The sequence below is a fragment of the Metopolophium dirhodum genome, chromosome 4, assembly GCF_019925205.1.
Source record: "Metopolophium dirhodum isolate CAU chromosome 4, ASM1992520v1, whole genome shotgun sequence".
NCBI lineage: Eukaryota > Metazoa > Arthropoda > Insecta > Hemiptera > Aphididae > Metopolophium > Metopolophium dirhodum.
Genome location: NC_083563.1, coordinates 2,168,478 through 2,182,187, shown reverse-complemented (window position 1 = coordinate 2,182,187; position 13,710 = coordinate 2,168,478). Strand labels below are relative to the sequence as shown.

The 13,710-nt window shown below is 31.4% G+C and overlaps 2 protein-coding genes across 2 annotated transcripts in view; one reads left to right on the top strand and one right to left on the bottom strand.

Annotated features, from left to right (window-relative positions):
• Nucleotides 1-3,649, top strand: part of LOC132943508 (tyrosine-protein kinase receptor torso-like) — an 18,831-nt gene extending 15,182 nt beyond the window's left edge. The window contains exons 7-8 of the mRNA XM_061012534.1: nt 161-388; nt 3,056-3,649. Coding sequence (XP_060868517.1) covers nt 161-388; nt 3,056-3,508 — 681 coding nt within the window. The 3' untranslated portion in view covers nt 3,509-3,649. The remainder of the gene's footprint in view (nt 1-160; nt 389-3,055) is intronic.
• Nucleotides 3,518-13,710, bottom strand: LOC132943507 (trafficking protein particle complex subunit 8). Its single transcript, XM_061012533.1, has 17 exons — nt 13,100-13,710; nt 12,869-13,030; nt 12,686-12,799; nt 12,418-12,583; nt 10,925-11,324; nt 10,764-10,864; nt 10,447-10,701; nt 10,099-10,378; nt 9,011-9,196; nt 8,683-8,947; nt 8,436-8,590; nt 8,187-8,369; nt 5,055-5,486; nt 4,668-5,000; nt 4,310-4,608; nt 4,098-4,190; nt 3,518-3,879 (listed from the first exon to the last, which is right to left on the bottom strand). Exons 1-17 carry the CDS (start codon nt 13,245-13,247, stop codon nt 3,627-3,629), a joined length of 3,825 nt encoding a protein of 1,274 aa, XP_060868516.1. The 5' UTR covers nt 13,248-13,710; the 3' UTR covers nt 3,518-3,626.

Below are 13,710 nucleotides of genomic sequence, written 5' to 3'. Positions count from 1 at the left end.
TTAGTAAATCTGATGAGCACAATTGAATTGCTTGTATATATTTTAATTTGGGTACCTACTACCTTTATAAACTAAGGCAGCTATAGGTATATTGTATAATATACCTATACATAAAGGTCAAGAGCCTGCAAAATTAACCGTCTGGGGTTATCGTGCATAGGTCAGCATTAAATCTTGGTACGCCAACGACTTTTACGTCGGCCGAACGGATCCGGCAGCGCTGACTGCTACGGCGAATAGCAAGGGAGTCGAATCGATGCAGGAGGCGACGGGTCCGCCGCCACCGATGGTCGTCTTCAACAACTGTTACTTGTACCACGGTGATGAAAACGTATTCCTCACGGTGGATGACTTGTTGCGTTTCGCCAGCCAAGCGGCAAACGGCATGGTAAGGACCCAGTTTCTATTATTTTATTATTTGTTAATATTCATACCGTTTCGATATCTGCGAAAACGTGATTTCGACAGCACACATTTCAACACAGAAATGTAATACACTAATACAGTACATTGTACAATAGTAATTAGTAGGTAGGCCGTAAGCACTATAGTAGAAACAGGAACCTACACCGTGGGCCGGACGAGCAGCGACGGAACAAGCACTGTAAGAAGAAAATGTCTTTATTTAATATCCATCGCTGACTCTCCCTATATTTTTGTTTTCAACACATACACTTTACTGCACTATAGTAGAATGTATGTAGAATAGGTACCTAGTTATAACTAGACGTGTAGTACTACAACTACAGTAGTCAGTAGTAAGTAGGTACCTACTCATCCAACATGAAGTTCAAGTTTTTTTCTACAGTCAAAATACGCGTCATTAATTTGGGCGAATAACCCAAAATTTACCAAAGTAAAGCATATATCATTTGGCCGTTTGGGCGAGAAATTAACCGATCGTTTAGGTAGGCGAATTTATAAATTATTGAATAATAGGGCAGTAACATACCTACGTAAGTATACAATATTTTTTATAATATTTATTACAGCCAAATATTATTATTAGGTATATCGTTTCGGCTGATTGGTAAATATAGATAGTGAACGATAATTTGTTAGATTGTACTAAGACGGAGACAAAACATTTTACTCAATATATTACGTATAAATACTAAAAAAAACACAAGACAATACATTAAAATCATGGGAAGAATATCAAACAGGAAAATTACCAATGACTGATTATATTAAACAAATGGGCATGAGATACCATGCTAATGAAAATAATTTAGTTGAGATAATAAATTATATGACAATACAATACATTTTTAACCATACCAGTTAGGGTTAAGGCGCCTGGTACCGATGCAATTTTGTCCTCAAAAATACACTCGGCGGGAATAACGATACCGCCTTGTAAATCAACCAAATTTCATATTTTTTTTTTTAATTGCTAGAGGGGAATATTCTACAGCCCGCATCGATCTCAGTTTTTCAATATTTTATTGTCAAACTTTATAATATGTCTAAAATAATACAAGATAAAAAGCATTTTTTTACAAATTGTTTAATACAATTTTTCGAAATAAATTACAAAGTAAGAGATTGATGCGGGCTGTAGGAAGTCTTCTTCTTTCAGATAAAAAATAGTCATCAAAATCCGACAATTCTATAAAGTTTGAAAGTTATTCCCGTAGTCATTTTTTCGATATAATACACCTTATCAACCCCCCCCCCTCCCACTAAATAGGTGTCGGGTAATAGATTAGTGGAAAAGTCTTACAATTAAGGTGGCAACTAAAATAATTTTCAAATTTTATAGAATTGTGGAAAATTTGAAAAACTGGCACTGGGACCCTTAACTGAAAGTCCTAAGAATCTAAAAATGGGAAGGAAAACGTGATAGTCTATATAAATTTTAATAAATATATATTTATAGCTCACCCAAACGATATATTAGATAAATTAAGGGTCCGTGTAAATTTCACCCAAATTATATGTATAAATTCGCCCAAACGATATATTATTTTGGGTCATTCGACCAAATGAAAGTCCGCCGTCCATATATAACATACCTACCGGCTACCTACTTATCCATTCTTTTAATTACCTACCTACTCACCGCAATTCCTCGTTTCAAAATTCTTATCAATATTTTACACTTGGTATATATGGCTAATACGCCATTACTTTACTGCCGGACGCCAGTCAATTACGGAATACAGTGATTATTGATTTTAATAACATGTACATAAATACGGTAAAATTTGAAACCAAGCTACGGAGCCACATAGGTGAACGTGATGCTGAAAAATGCAAATGTCCCGAAACGTGCGTATTATAATAATTTATTTTATTTTCCACATAAAATACAATGGGATATATCCTTAAAAACAAAAGTGAACAGTTAATGAATAAACAAACAGAATAAATATATACATAAATACCTATATAAATTAGAGTGAAAAGAGGGGGCGTGGTTAGCAATGCACATAAGCGCATTAGACGAACGATTGAAGAAAATTCGATACCATAATTTTCTGTTTTTGTCTAACGTGACATAGGATTACTGTCTACTGATTAGACTAGTTCTTTGCCAAACATACATTGATCTAATAAAGTGATAAGAATTCTATAAACAGATTTGAATTTGTTGTCAAGTCTATTTGAAATCGACTTTCTTACATTGATTTTTTGATTTTAACTTCTCCAAAAGTTAAAATACGACAATTTTTAAATACTTTTTTTTAATACACTTAGGAATTTGGGGCATAATATCAAACATATGGGAAAGTTGATTACAAATAAACTTAACGACGAATTCAAATGTGTTTTCAGAATTCTTATCGCTTCAATAGATCAATTGGAATGTTTGGCAAAAAACACGTCTAAAGTACTATGTCGCGCATGTGTTAAACAAAAACAGAAAATCACGGTATCGAATCCCCTTAAGATGGCTTGAGGTGTATCTATGGGTTGGAACAGGGAATGTGAGCGAGTAGAGCGGCAATGTACATCGAAAATAATGAGATCTAGGATCGTGAAGGAATCAATTTTACATAACATTAAGATTATAATATCTCATGGTACATTAATTTTATGCAAATTCTAGCTGTTTTTGGAAAAAAACCGAGTCGTGCATAGGGACTTGGCCGCCCGGAACGTACTGCTCAGCGACCATCGCACGATAAAGATTTGCGATTTCGGCCTAAGCCGGGACGTGTACGAACAAAATCTCTACCAGAAGTCGAACCGTGGCGATCCACTTCCAGTAAAATGGATGGCCCTGGAGTCGCTCAAGTACCAGTTGTACACCACTCAGAGTGATGTGTGGTCGTTTGGTGTGCTTCTCTGGGAAATCATGATGTTGGGAGGGTCTCCGTACCCGACGATAAGCTCGTCCAGGATATACGAAGAATTGCGCAGTGGTTACCGTATGCCTAGGCCCACTTTGTGCTGTTACAGTTTGTACGAAGTCATGCTTGCGTGCTGGCATGCGAACCCGGCCAACCGGCCGAAGTTTGGTACAATAAAAGATACGATCGACGGTATAATGGAAAATTAATACTCATAATCATGATTATTTTTTTATTACTATATAATATAATATATGATTTTTTTTTATCGTAACTTTTTTTTAAAAATATAACATATAAATTAAGACCTAAGTGAAGTAGTAACAATTAACTTGTTACCTCAGATTTAGGGTCTTTAATGACTAATAAAGAAGAAGACGAAACGATTTGGGATAGGAATGCATGTTGAGCAGGTGGATAAGGTCGTGCCAGTACATCAAGTTTAGCTGTCATTTTATAACACCCTTGAGAAGCAATTGCAGCATACAAGCGAATAGTGCGCGTTGCCGAAACTGGCAAGAAAAACGGCTTTGGATTAATAACACCGATCCAACAGAAATGTTGATCATCAACATCCGACCTGAAAACAAAGAAAAATGTCTGTTACATATTTGTTTAAATTGTATGATAATAAGTAAAAACTAATAAGGTTATATTAATTTAACAAGTTAAGTGATATTTTTTTTGAAATATCCTGGTGTATTAGGTAACCCGACAAGGCAACCTTTTACATTTTTATTAAATCAGCCAAATCCACGAATACTTAGGGAAAAAATAGCAAATATTTTTGTTACTTACTTTGAACAACTAGCTGTGTTAGTATCAATTTTAACTTCAATTTTGTGTTCAACACAGTTCTTAAGTATTATTAGTACAGATACAATACACATTCTAAAATAATAAAAATTATTATTACATTTGTATTAACTTATAACATTTTTAAATTTTATAATTTATAAGTTATAACTTATGAATGATAAAAAAGAATTATATACCTATCAAAAACTTACTTTTTGTCATTAAAGGAATGTGAAACGGTACTAGGATGTGAAAAAGCAATATTGATTAACCGATTCATGGGCGACTCTAACAATCCTGTTGCATCATTAGGTAGAGGTGTCCCATCATATGGATGTATATTTCTATCAGGTCCAAATATTTTTAATCTTCCTATTGGCTTGGAGATATTTTTTGACGCATCTAAACACCCAAATTCAGGCCATGCTACACTTAAATTTAATTTTGTCAACGAAACCCTGTGAATCCCACAAATAATTCTCAACTGATTTGAATGATCTTTGATTATTACCTGAGAATAGAATTATAGATATAAAATGGAACACAATAAAAATAAAAATATCACATTACCTGCCATAAAATGGCCAAAACGAGATCAATACATTTCAACACCTCTGTTTGAACTTTGTGTCTATCAAACTTTGGCATTTTAATTTCTTTTGAAAGTGATTTTGTTATTGAAACAAATTTTTCACACATATCAGTTTGAGGAAATTGTTCATTATCAAAATTAATTTTGGAAATGCCACTTTTGTTTGTTCGACAAGCTTGTAAGAATAAATGACATGACTGTTGTTGATCCAAATCTTTTATACTTCCTTGAGGGTATATTTTTTTAGATAGTGTCCATTCTGGACTGTACAAGAATACTTGCTTTAGTTTCACTTGTTCTACTTCATTTCCCTAAAATGATGATTTAATAAAAAAAATTTTCAACCGAAATTAAAAAAAAGTTACCTTATATAAATTATGAACAATTGTTTTTAAATTAAGGGTTTCACTGTTTTGGTTTGCAAGTAACGCAGAAGCAGATAACCTAACACAAGGTTTTGCTGTCATAAACCAGCTAGCCCTGCATAATCTGTACTCTTGTTTTTTAGTTTCAATTTGAGATTCATAATAAAATAACAAATCAAGGCTAAATGTTTCTGTGTCTGGACTATTGAAGCAAAATTCTACAGACTTTTTTGAATTTGGAGGCATTTGAATTAACAAACTTCGAATTTTTTTGTTTTTGCAAGAATGATTTGATTCTGAGAAAAATGAATCTTCAATTGAAGTTGACACATAGATTTTATGCAATGGTATTGTACCAGCATTTTCTAATGTTAATCGTATTATGTTCATTTCACCAATTAATGTGTTAACTTGATTTCCATCAAAATCCACCTGAAACCAAAAAAAAAAATATACCTTCCACATACTTAAAATGATATTTAATATTAACACTACTAAATAGTTATAAGAGTTTTGTTTTAAACACCGATCAATAATCCATTGGATGTATTTAATTAATAATTTAAATAAATGTTGAATGTACATATTTATTTTATATTATGAGAGCCACAATATTATATTAATGTACAATAAAGTTTGAACGATTTTGAACAACTTTTATCTTATTTATATAATTAAAATATTCCATGTGTAGTATATTTAATCGTCCAAACATGCATTGTTTAGGACAGTGATCGGAAATTAAAGTCTATGACAGTCCAGATAATTGGAAAAAAATCTTAAATATTACCTTGATAATTGCCTAATGTATTTATTTTTGTGTTAAAAATACAGTTTAAGCTGTTTTAAGCAAATTATTTAATATAATATATTAACCAGTTTTTAAAATTTAGTACGCTTAGAGAACAACTAACGCGAGGAGTATTTTCAAGGTGGATATCAATTAATCTTGAACAATATTTATTCTTTAAAAACGTAATGTTTGAGAACGAAGTTTCGTGTAATAAATGTATATGGAGCCAAAATACATCCAAATAGATCAAATATCAATTATGTGGCAAAAACCAGCATTGAAAATAATATTTTTGGCGATCTAGTTATTACCCCTCCACGGACTGCCCATTGTAGACTCCTGGTTTAGGATGTCCCAATAACATATTTATATGCACAAAGTAAATATTTACGCCACATTTGTTGTTATTATATTATTTCTATTATTATAAGATCACAACTCTATGACTTATTTTGAAAATAGATTGTTTTATATAAAAACTTTTAAAAAAAATGTATTATAACAAATATATTTTTGTATTCAGTTCTAATACTTTAATGGGTACAATGTAATTATTAGATAATTCCACTTAACATTTAACTTCATATTATCAAAATAATCAAGATACAAAACATTATTTTAAAAAAAAAATGTTCAATTAATTTTATGTAGGTAATGTAACACAAAACAAATAATTTAAGTACAGATAATAGTCATATTGTCATAATGAAATAAATAAATTATTCCTTAATACTGATATCTATGACTTAGTCACTCTAGCTAGTAACTAGTCAACCGTATACTAGAATAATAGAAAACCTTAATCCATCTATTATTTTAAGCAGGCCAATTTACAGATTCACAATATATATTATATTAATATTAAATAAATATTGGGGACCGCCAAAATAAAATAAAATTATTATTATTTATTTATTCAGTCCAGGAAAACCTGTAGTATAGTTTGTATTATTAGACAGCGATATCACCGAGAGCCACGTGTTTGACCAACCTGGTGTAAGTGATACATAGGTGGATAGTAGAGGTATCATTCTGGGCTTAGTATTTATATAGACGAGAAATCAAAAATTTTTCTAACATGACATGCAAAAAACGATTTGCTATTAAATTATGAAAAATATTATATAATATATACTAGCTGATCCCACGCACTTTGTTGCCCATAAAAAATGACAACTCTTAAAAAAATTGTGATTGTTCAACTCCTTTTGGGTGTAATTTGCTGCAGTAAGTGCAACTCAGCCACCTTGGTAGGCAATGTGCGAAAATTTGATTTTGATGCATGCTTTTACCTGATCTGCTCAAATAACCAATAATAAATACTAATTTATTTATATTAATTATTTCTCCTATAACCAATAGCAACTATTTATAAACAGAAGTTTTTATCGTAAATCTCAAAATTCCTGTAAGAGCACCTTCCCTAGTTGGGCCTACCGGCTACCAAGTCCAATTGTGAATCTAAATCATTCAAGGAGCCACTCAAGCACACACAAAAAAATTCATCAAAATCTGTGCAACTGTTTAGGAGGAGTTTGAATACTTACACACGGACAGAAGAAATATTTATTAATATATATATGAATGATATGAATATGATGATAAGAAAAAAAAAGTGGTCTTATTATTTAATATTTATTATTTTAATATTATTGCATTTTATATTAGAGTATTTTAATTTTTGGTGTCCAGCGTATTTCCCCTAATATTTAGGGTTGCCATTTGTCCCCTGTTTTAACGGCATGTCTCGGTGTCCTGGCCGGTCATTAAGTTTGTCCCCGGTTAATAGAAACTGAGAGAAAACTAGAGTATACTAGACTATTATAGATATGGTTCCCGGTGATATAACGTTGTACCTCCTGGTTGTTCTTATTCTAAATATAAACTAAAATATTGGTTCCACTAAAACTCTTCTAATATTAATCTATTCAGGAAAAGAAATAAATTATTTATTCATTAAGTTAAAAATGATTATTCGTACAATATATATTATGGTTTTTATTCTCGTTTATATTTTCAAAATTCATATTTAAATAAAAAAAGGATATAGGTAAGTATTTATTTCCTTATAAATTTAGAAATCTGGCAACCCTACAGTAATAACCACCAAGCCCGCAAAAAAAAAATGTAATGTAATTTAATTTTTATTATAATTTGTTTTTTACTACTTTTAGAGTATTTTTATAATACAATATGTAATTATTGTACATTTATAAACTATTTAAATGTGAATAATTAAAAATAAACATATCTTTACTTATCTTTATTTTAAGCACAAAAAGTCAAGGGCCCTGGTCATAACTAATAGATAATTATTAAAGAGTATATTAATAATCTACCTTCAGTAAGGAAGTTTGTGGTTGAACGTTAAATTGTATAGAACTCAACATCTCAAAACTTTGCCAACCATTTATTACTCGTTTGACTATGTCATCACTCATAATTGATGGAATCAATAAGCTAAACTGAACACCAGTTATAGTTAGAATCCCAATACTTTTAGTTTTCAGTCCAAGAATAACCTAGTAATACATGAGAAAAAGTTTAAGAATATCATTAAACATTTATTATTTGTATGTGTAAGCTACTTGTGTTGTACTGGAAGGTGCTAAAAGTAGTTCATCTAGCACTTGAGGTTCTACCAAATTTAACTCTTTATCAAAAGAATATGTCAATGATAAGTTTTCAATGCATAAGGATATGTTTAATGGGTTTGATAATGTCATTTGTACTTGCACTAATTCTGTTGATACAAATATACATTGTACATTTTAATATAAGTAGAAACCATTATAATTACTATTTTGAACTCAATTAAAATAAATAATATCTTACCATTCACATACAACAATTGTTTTATTGCATCATTGCTACCATAGAAAGCAAAAGTTGGCTTAAATATTAATGGCGGTATTCCACGAGCTTCTGTAATTAAATCTTCTTCCATTTTATTCCACCTTGGGTCCAACAAGTCTTCATCAAAACTATGTTCTTTAGTTATTATACTGTCTGCATTTAACAATATTTTGATTTTTTTCTGATCTATGAGAGGTAGGGCCAAATCAATGATCGACGAGTCATTTTTCTCTGCTGCATATTCCTATAAAACGATAATCCATCTGAAATTATGTAAATTAAATGAGGAAAATATCAAATAGTATACCAATTTTATGTTCAAATAATCTCTAAGAATAGTAGATTGTTGATCTGGTGGTTGACTTGAAGCTCTTGCTAGCAATTTGGAATATGCTTCAGAAGCTTGTTTCATGTGTTTTAAAAATGTGGCCTGTCTACCAATAGCTGTTTGTATATGGTCTTCTGCTAATGTCCAATGTGTATCTTCAAAGACCTATAAAATGTAAACAATAATTATTAATCCACATAAAAAAATTAACAATTTTAATAAAAAATGGTTTTTTTTTTAAATAAAAATAATTATATATTAGATTCTTGACCGATGAATGTATTGGTTTTACAATTATAAGTATTTCTCTTTTGTTCCTCTTTAATTTTCCTTTTATGGCACCAAAAATGCTTCAATTTTCAATTTCAAGGGTAGTTTCTATTTTCTAGACTAATTTTCATTTATTTATACCATGAACAATGAACCTACTTACACTGTTCTACTATATATTTGTTGAATATAATTTAATATTGAATAAAGTATCATCATATTGTGCAACAACAATATCGTTGTTATTAATAATGTACAAAATTGTTGTATAATTATTAGCGAATCGGATATTGTTAAACAGTGGCGTGAGACTTAAATCAATAGGTCAGGTCACTTGTATATAAGGCCGACTTTTAACATACTGTAGGTACTACATTATAATATCACTTATGTGTATGTCATGCGTTTAGTAAATGTTACTTATTACTAAAAGCAGTGGATTCATTTTTGTCCAGATCGATCTACAAACATAATCCTAAACTCAACAATATTAGTATTGACTTATAACTTATAAGTTAATAACAAGAATATATGATGTAATAATTATATATTATAATATACAGTTTTGACAAAAATAGAATAAACTTCTATGATAGCTACATTTCTGCTCAAAATATTTTTGGAATGCAATGATAAAATTTATCAAATATTAGTCAAATTCAACGCATCCATTACAGTACCCTTATCAATGACCAAGGTATACTTGAAAATTGAAATCTACCATACACCAGAGCGACTTCCCTAGTTTCTACTTATAATTATGAACGGGTTTAATTGATTTATCAATGAAATTCAACCTGATAAGCTTGTTGGTAACAACTTAGTGACTGCTTTCTTTGTGTTGCTTTTGAGTATCGGTGTCCAGCCAGAACCATATGAAAAGCATACTTTCTCAACATTGGGGGTTTTTGTGATTTCAGGAAAGCATATGCTGCCTGTTCTAAAAGTAGAGCACTACGTAAATCTGAGTCTTCATTTGTCATCTGAATAAACATTTTAGCAGCCTCTCCATACATTTCCCGACTGACAAATAATTCACAAAATAGTATTGTAGCTCTTGTTGCAAATTGTGGAACCCTGTACAGTATAAATGACCAGTTAATTATAAAAAGTACATAAACAATATGTTTTATTGTACTTTAGACCTGCAAGTATTCAAATATGTCAACACACTCTCATTGGCATATTCTATGGCTTTTCGATTGTCACATACACTAGGGCACATTAAAGCACAAATAGCAGCCATTTCGATAGCACCACTATACAACATCCAAGCGTTATCTGCACTAAAGTCTCTTTTGGCAGCCTGGTATAATGGAAAAGCAAGAGACCAGGCACCCAAAATCATATATAAATCAGCTAAACGTCGGGTTTGAAGCTCTGGTGAATCATTAGTGTAGCTAAATAAATAATAATACATTATTAAAATATTATAAAATATATTAAGTTATGTTGTACTGACATAACTGTAGCTGGTAAGGCTGCTGCAGTAGGTTTATTTGTGCTAAACCATCTTTTGGTCGCACTTAAAAGTGATCTACTCACACCTTTTTTGTTTGTTACCTATAAGAAGAAAAATTAATATAATAATTATAACATTGGGTCAAAAATATTTTTGTATACCGATTCATTTAAAGATTGTATTTGAGATTCAATATACGGTATTAGTGATCTTGAAACAAAATGTTTGGTTAAATCTCGTATATTGTTATGGTCATTTTCATCTAAATAAGCACCATATACTTTTTGAATGTCCATTTTTGATTCACCATCCAAATTCTTGTTATATTCTTGTGGACTTAGGGGATGTATTAAAGAACTATCTACAGAGTTCAAACTGTTTTCAAATTCTCCACTCTGATCATGAGGATCTATATTATCATTTAAACTAAATGAATTATTCAAGTAATCCCATATTCCTTCAGTTAACTCGGTTTTAGGAGATTTACACGAGTTTAATCTAAGGAGATGACAACTACTATGGCCATATGTTGACTGCAATGTTTCAATAATTTTATTGGCTCTGAAATAAAAATAATAAATATTAATCTTCTTTCAAAAGTGTCAATAAGTTACATCAAATGAAACAATGTTTCTCTGTAGTTACTATCATTATTAGGGATCAGGACTTATCACTTATTGCACTAAAAATGTTTGAAATATGCATGTAAATATGTAAAGCCAAGCTTTATATTTAATTTTACCATTCTACAAAACAAATTTACATATATCAACAAAAAACATGGAAAAGTCAAAAGTCCCAAACCTTCACTATTATTCATTAGGTATATAAAAAAAGTATGAGGCTTTACCACGCATCTCACAAATTTCAATTTTTTTTTAAAGACGTGTTTTTTGACGCTAATTTTGAAACTGGTTAAATTTTATTATGGAAATTATTATTTTGGAAGTTATAGCCTTCCAAAGTTTGCAATTTTGCGTTTATACGCATACGCGCAACACTACTTTACTGCCACGCACAGTGCCTAAAACAAGTTTAGATTTACGGGCATGCAGATAATCTAACAAGTAAACTGAACCTCGTTAGTTAAAGTAACACAAGCTACTCTGGTCTTTAAACTCGAGGTACCTTCCGTCGCCTACCGGCTTCGGTCACTAGACTAGATGAACAGTGTTGAAGTGACATAAGTGTATTATAGTGGCTCCTTTCACCTGCCAACTCCGGTGGCTAAAGTCGAGTTCCTCCGTGCGACATTAAAGGAGTGTTACGCATGGGTATAAACGTAAAACTGCAAACTTTAGATGGCTATAACTTCCAAAATAATGGTTACCGCAAAAAAATTCAAACAGTTTTGAAATCAGCGTTGAAAAATACGTCTTTAAAAAAAATTTAAATTTATGAGGGGCGTGGTAAAGTGCATTTTAGCTGTAACCTCTACCCCCAAAATGTTTCCAAATGATACTTTTTTTTCAACACAGCTATTTAAAAAATTTGTATACTCTACGTGTATATATAATTTATCACAAATGTGTGCACAATTTAATTTTCAATTTAAAGATTAACAATGAAAATATTTAATTTAAGAACCCCCCCCCCCCCACACACCAATATTTTTTTCTGTATCATTGTCTGATTGAAATGTATAATAACTTACATGCTCAAATCAGGATTAAGGCTTTCATGTAAAACAACATAATATCTTAATATAGTGGTATGAAACCATTTAGGTGATTGATTTTGATTTGGTAAAATTGATTGTTGAACTTGCTGTGTCAATGATGACACTTTTTCTTCATCAGAAGAGCTTATTACTATCATACCTGTTTTTATATTGGTTAAGAAATTATTTGATCAAAAATTAATTGAATTAAATATTGACATTGATTTAATTAAATATTTAAACTTTGTTCTGTAAAGGATACATCCTAAAAAATGTTTAGTATACTCATGGTCTGAGACATTTTGAATTTGTAAAAATGTTGTTCTCCACTTAGTAAACCATGGCGTATTCTCAGGTATTGTGATTTCCCGTCCACCTATCAAGTAAATTTTTGTCAGATTACAGATGTTAAAATTACAATAATATATAATGCATTTGTCGTTACCAATTTTGACAGTAATGTTACTTGGTTCGGTTGTTATATTAACAGAATCATGTAAGCGACTTCTTTCCTTGGTGATCGACAAGGGCTGGCTGTTCATGTTGGAAAACACTATCTGAAGATTTGGGACATTTATCGTACCACCATTGGTGTCTTTGAAATTTACTGTAAGCACAGTATTTTAATTAAGTACTGTCATGGAATGGCATGAGGGTATTTCCTGGGTGTACTTACCGTCTGTCAACCGAGCAAATGGATTAAGCAGATCGCTAAAGCTCAAATTGTTTTTACGACACATTTCTTGTGCCTTTTCCGAACACAAGACGGCTACATGCGGGCAAAATATGCCACGAATGAAATCGTTGTCGTCGTCGCAAGCCATTTTCACAGGATTGGTCGACGTAAATTAAAAGGGCAGATACACCAAGTATGGCCGCATAAGAGATGATATTGTGCCGGCCACTGAAGGTGTCACCGCCCGATCTTCACAGCGTTCAACAGTGAGTTCGACTTCAAACTTACAATTCAGTACTCACGAGTCACAGATTTCAACTATTTCGGTACTCGGTAGTTCGGTTATACAACACAGTTAACAGTATGTTTCATATCAGTCATCAGACTATCAGAGATCGCGATACGAAACGATCCGGTGACGGCTAATGGATAAGGATTATTATGCACTGGCCAGCCGTGGCCACTGACATTATTCAATTATTCTGATATCATAGAACATCATAATATAGATTGATCCGCAACGTGACGTCATATTCAGTTGTTCTAATCACGGTTGTGGACACACAACTTTACTATGTTATAGAGTAAATAAAATATAATAAATACACAAC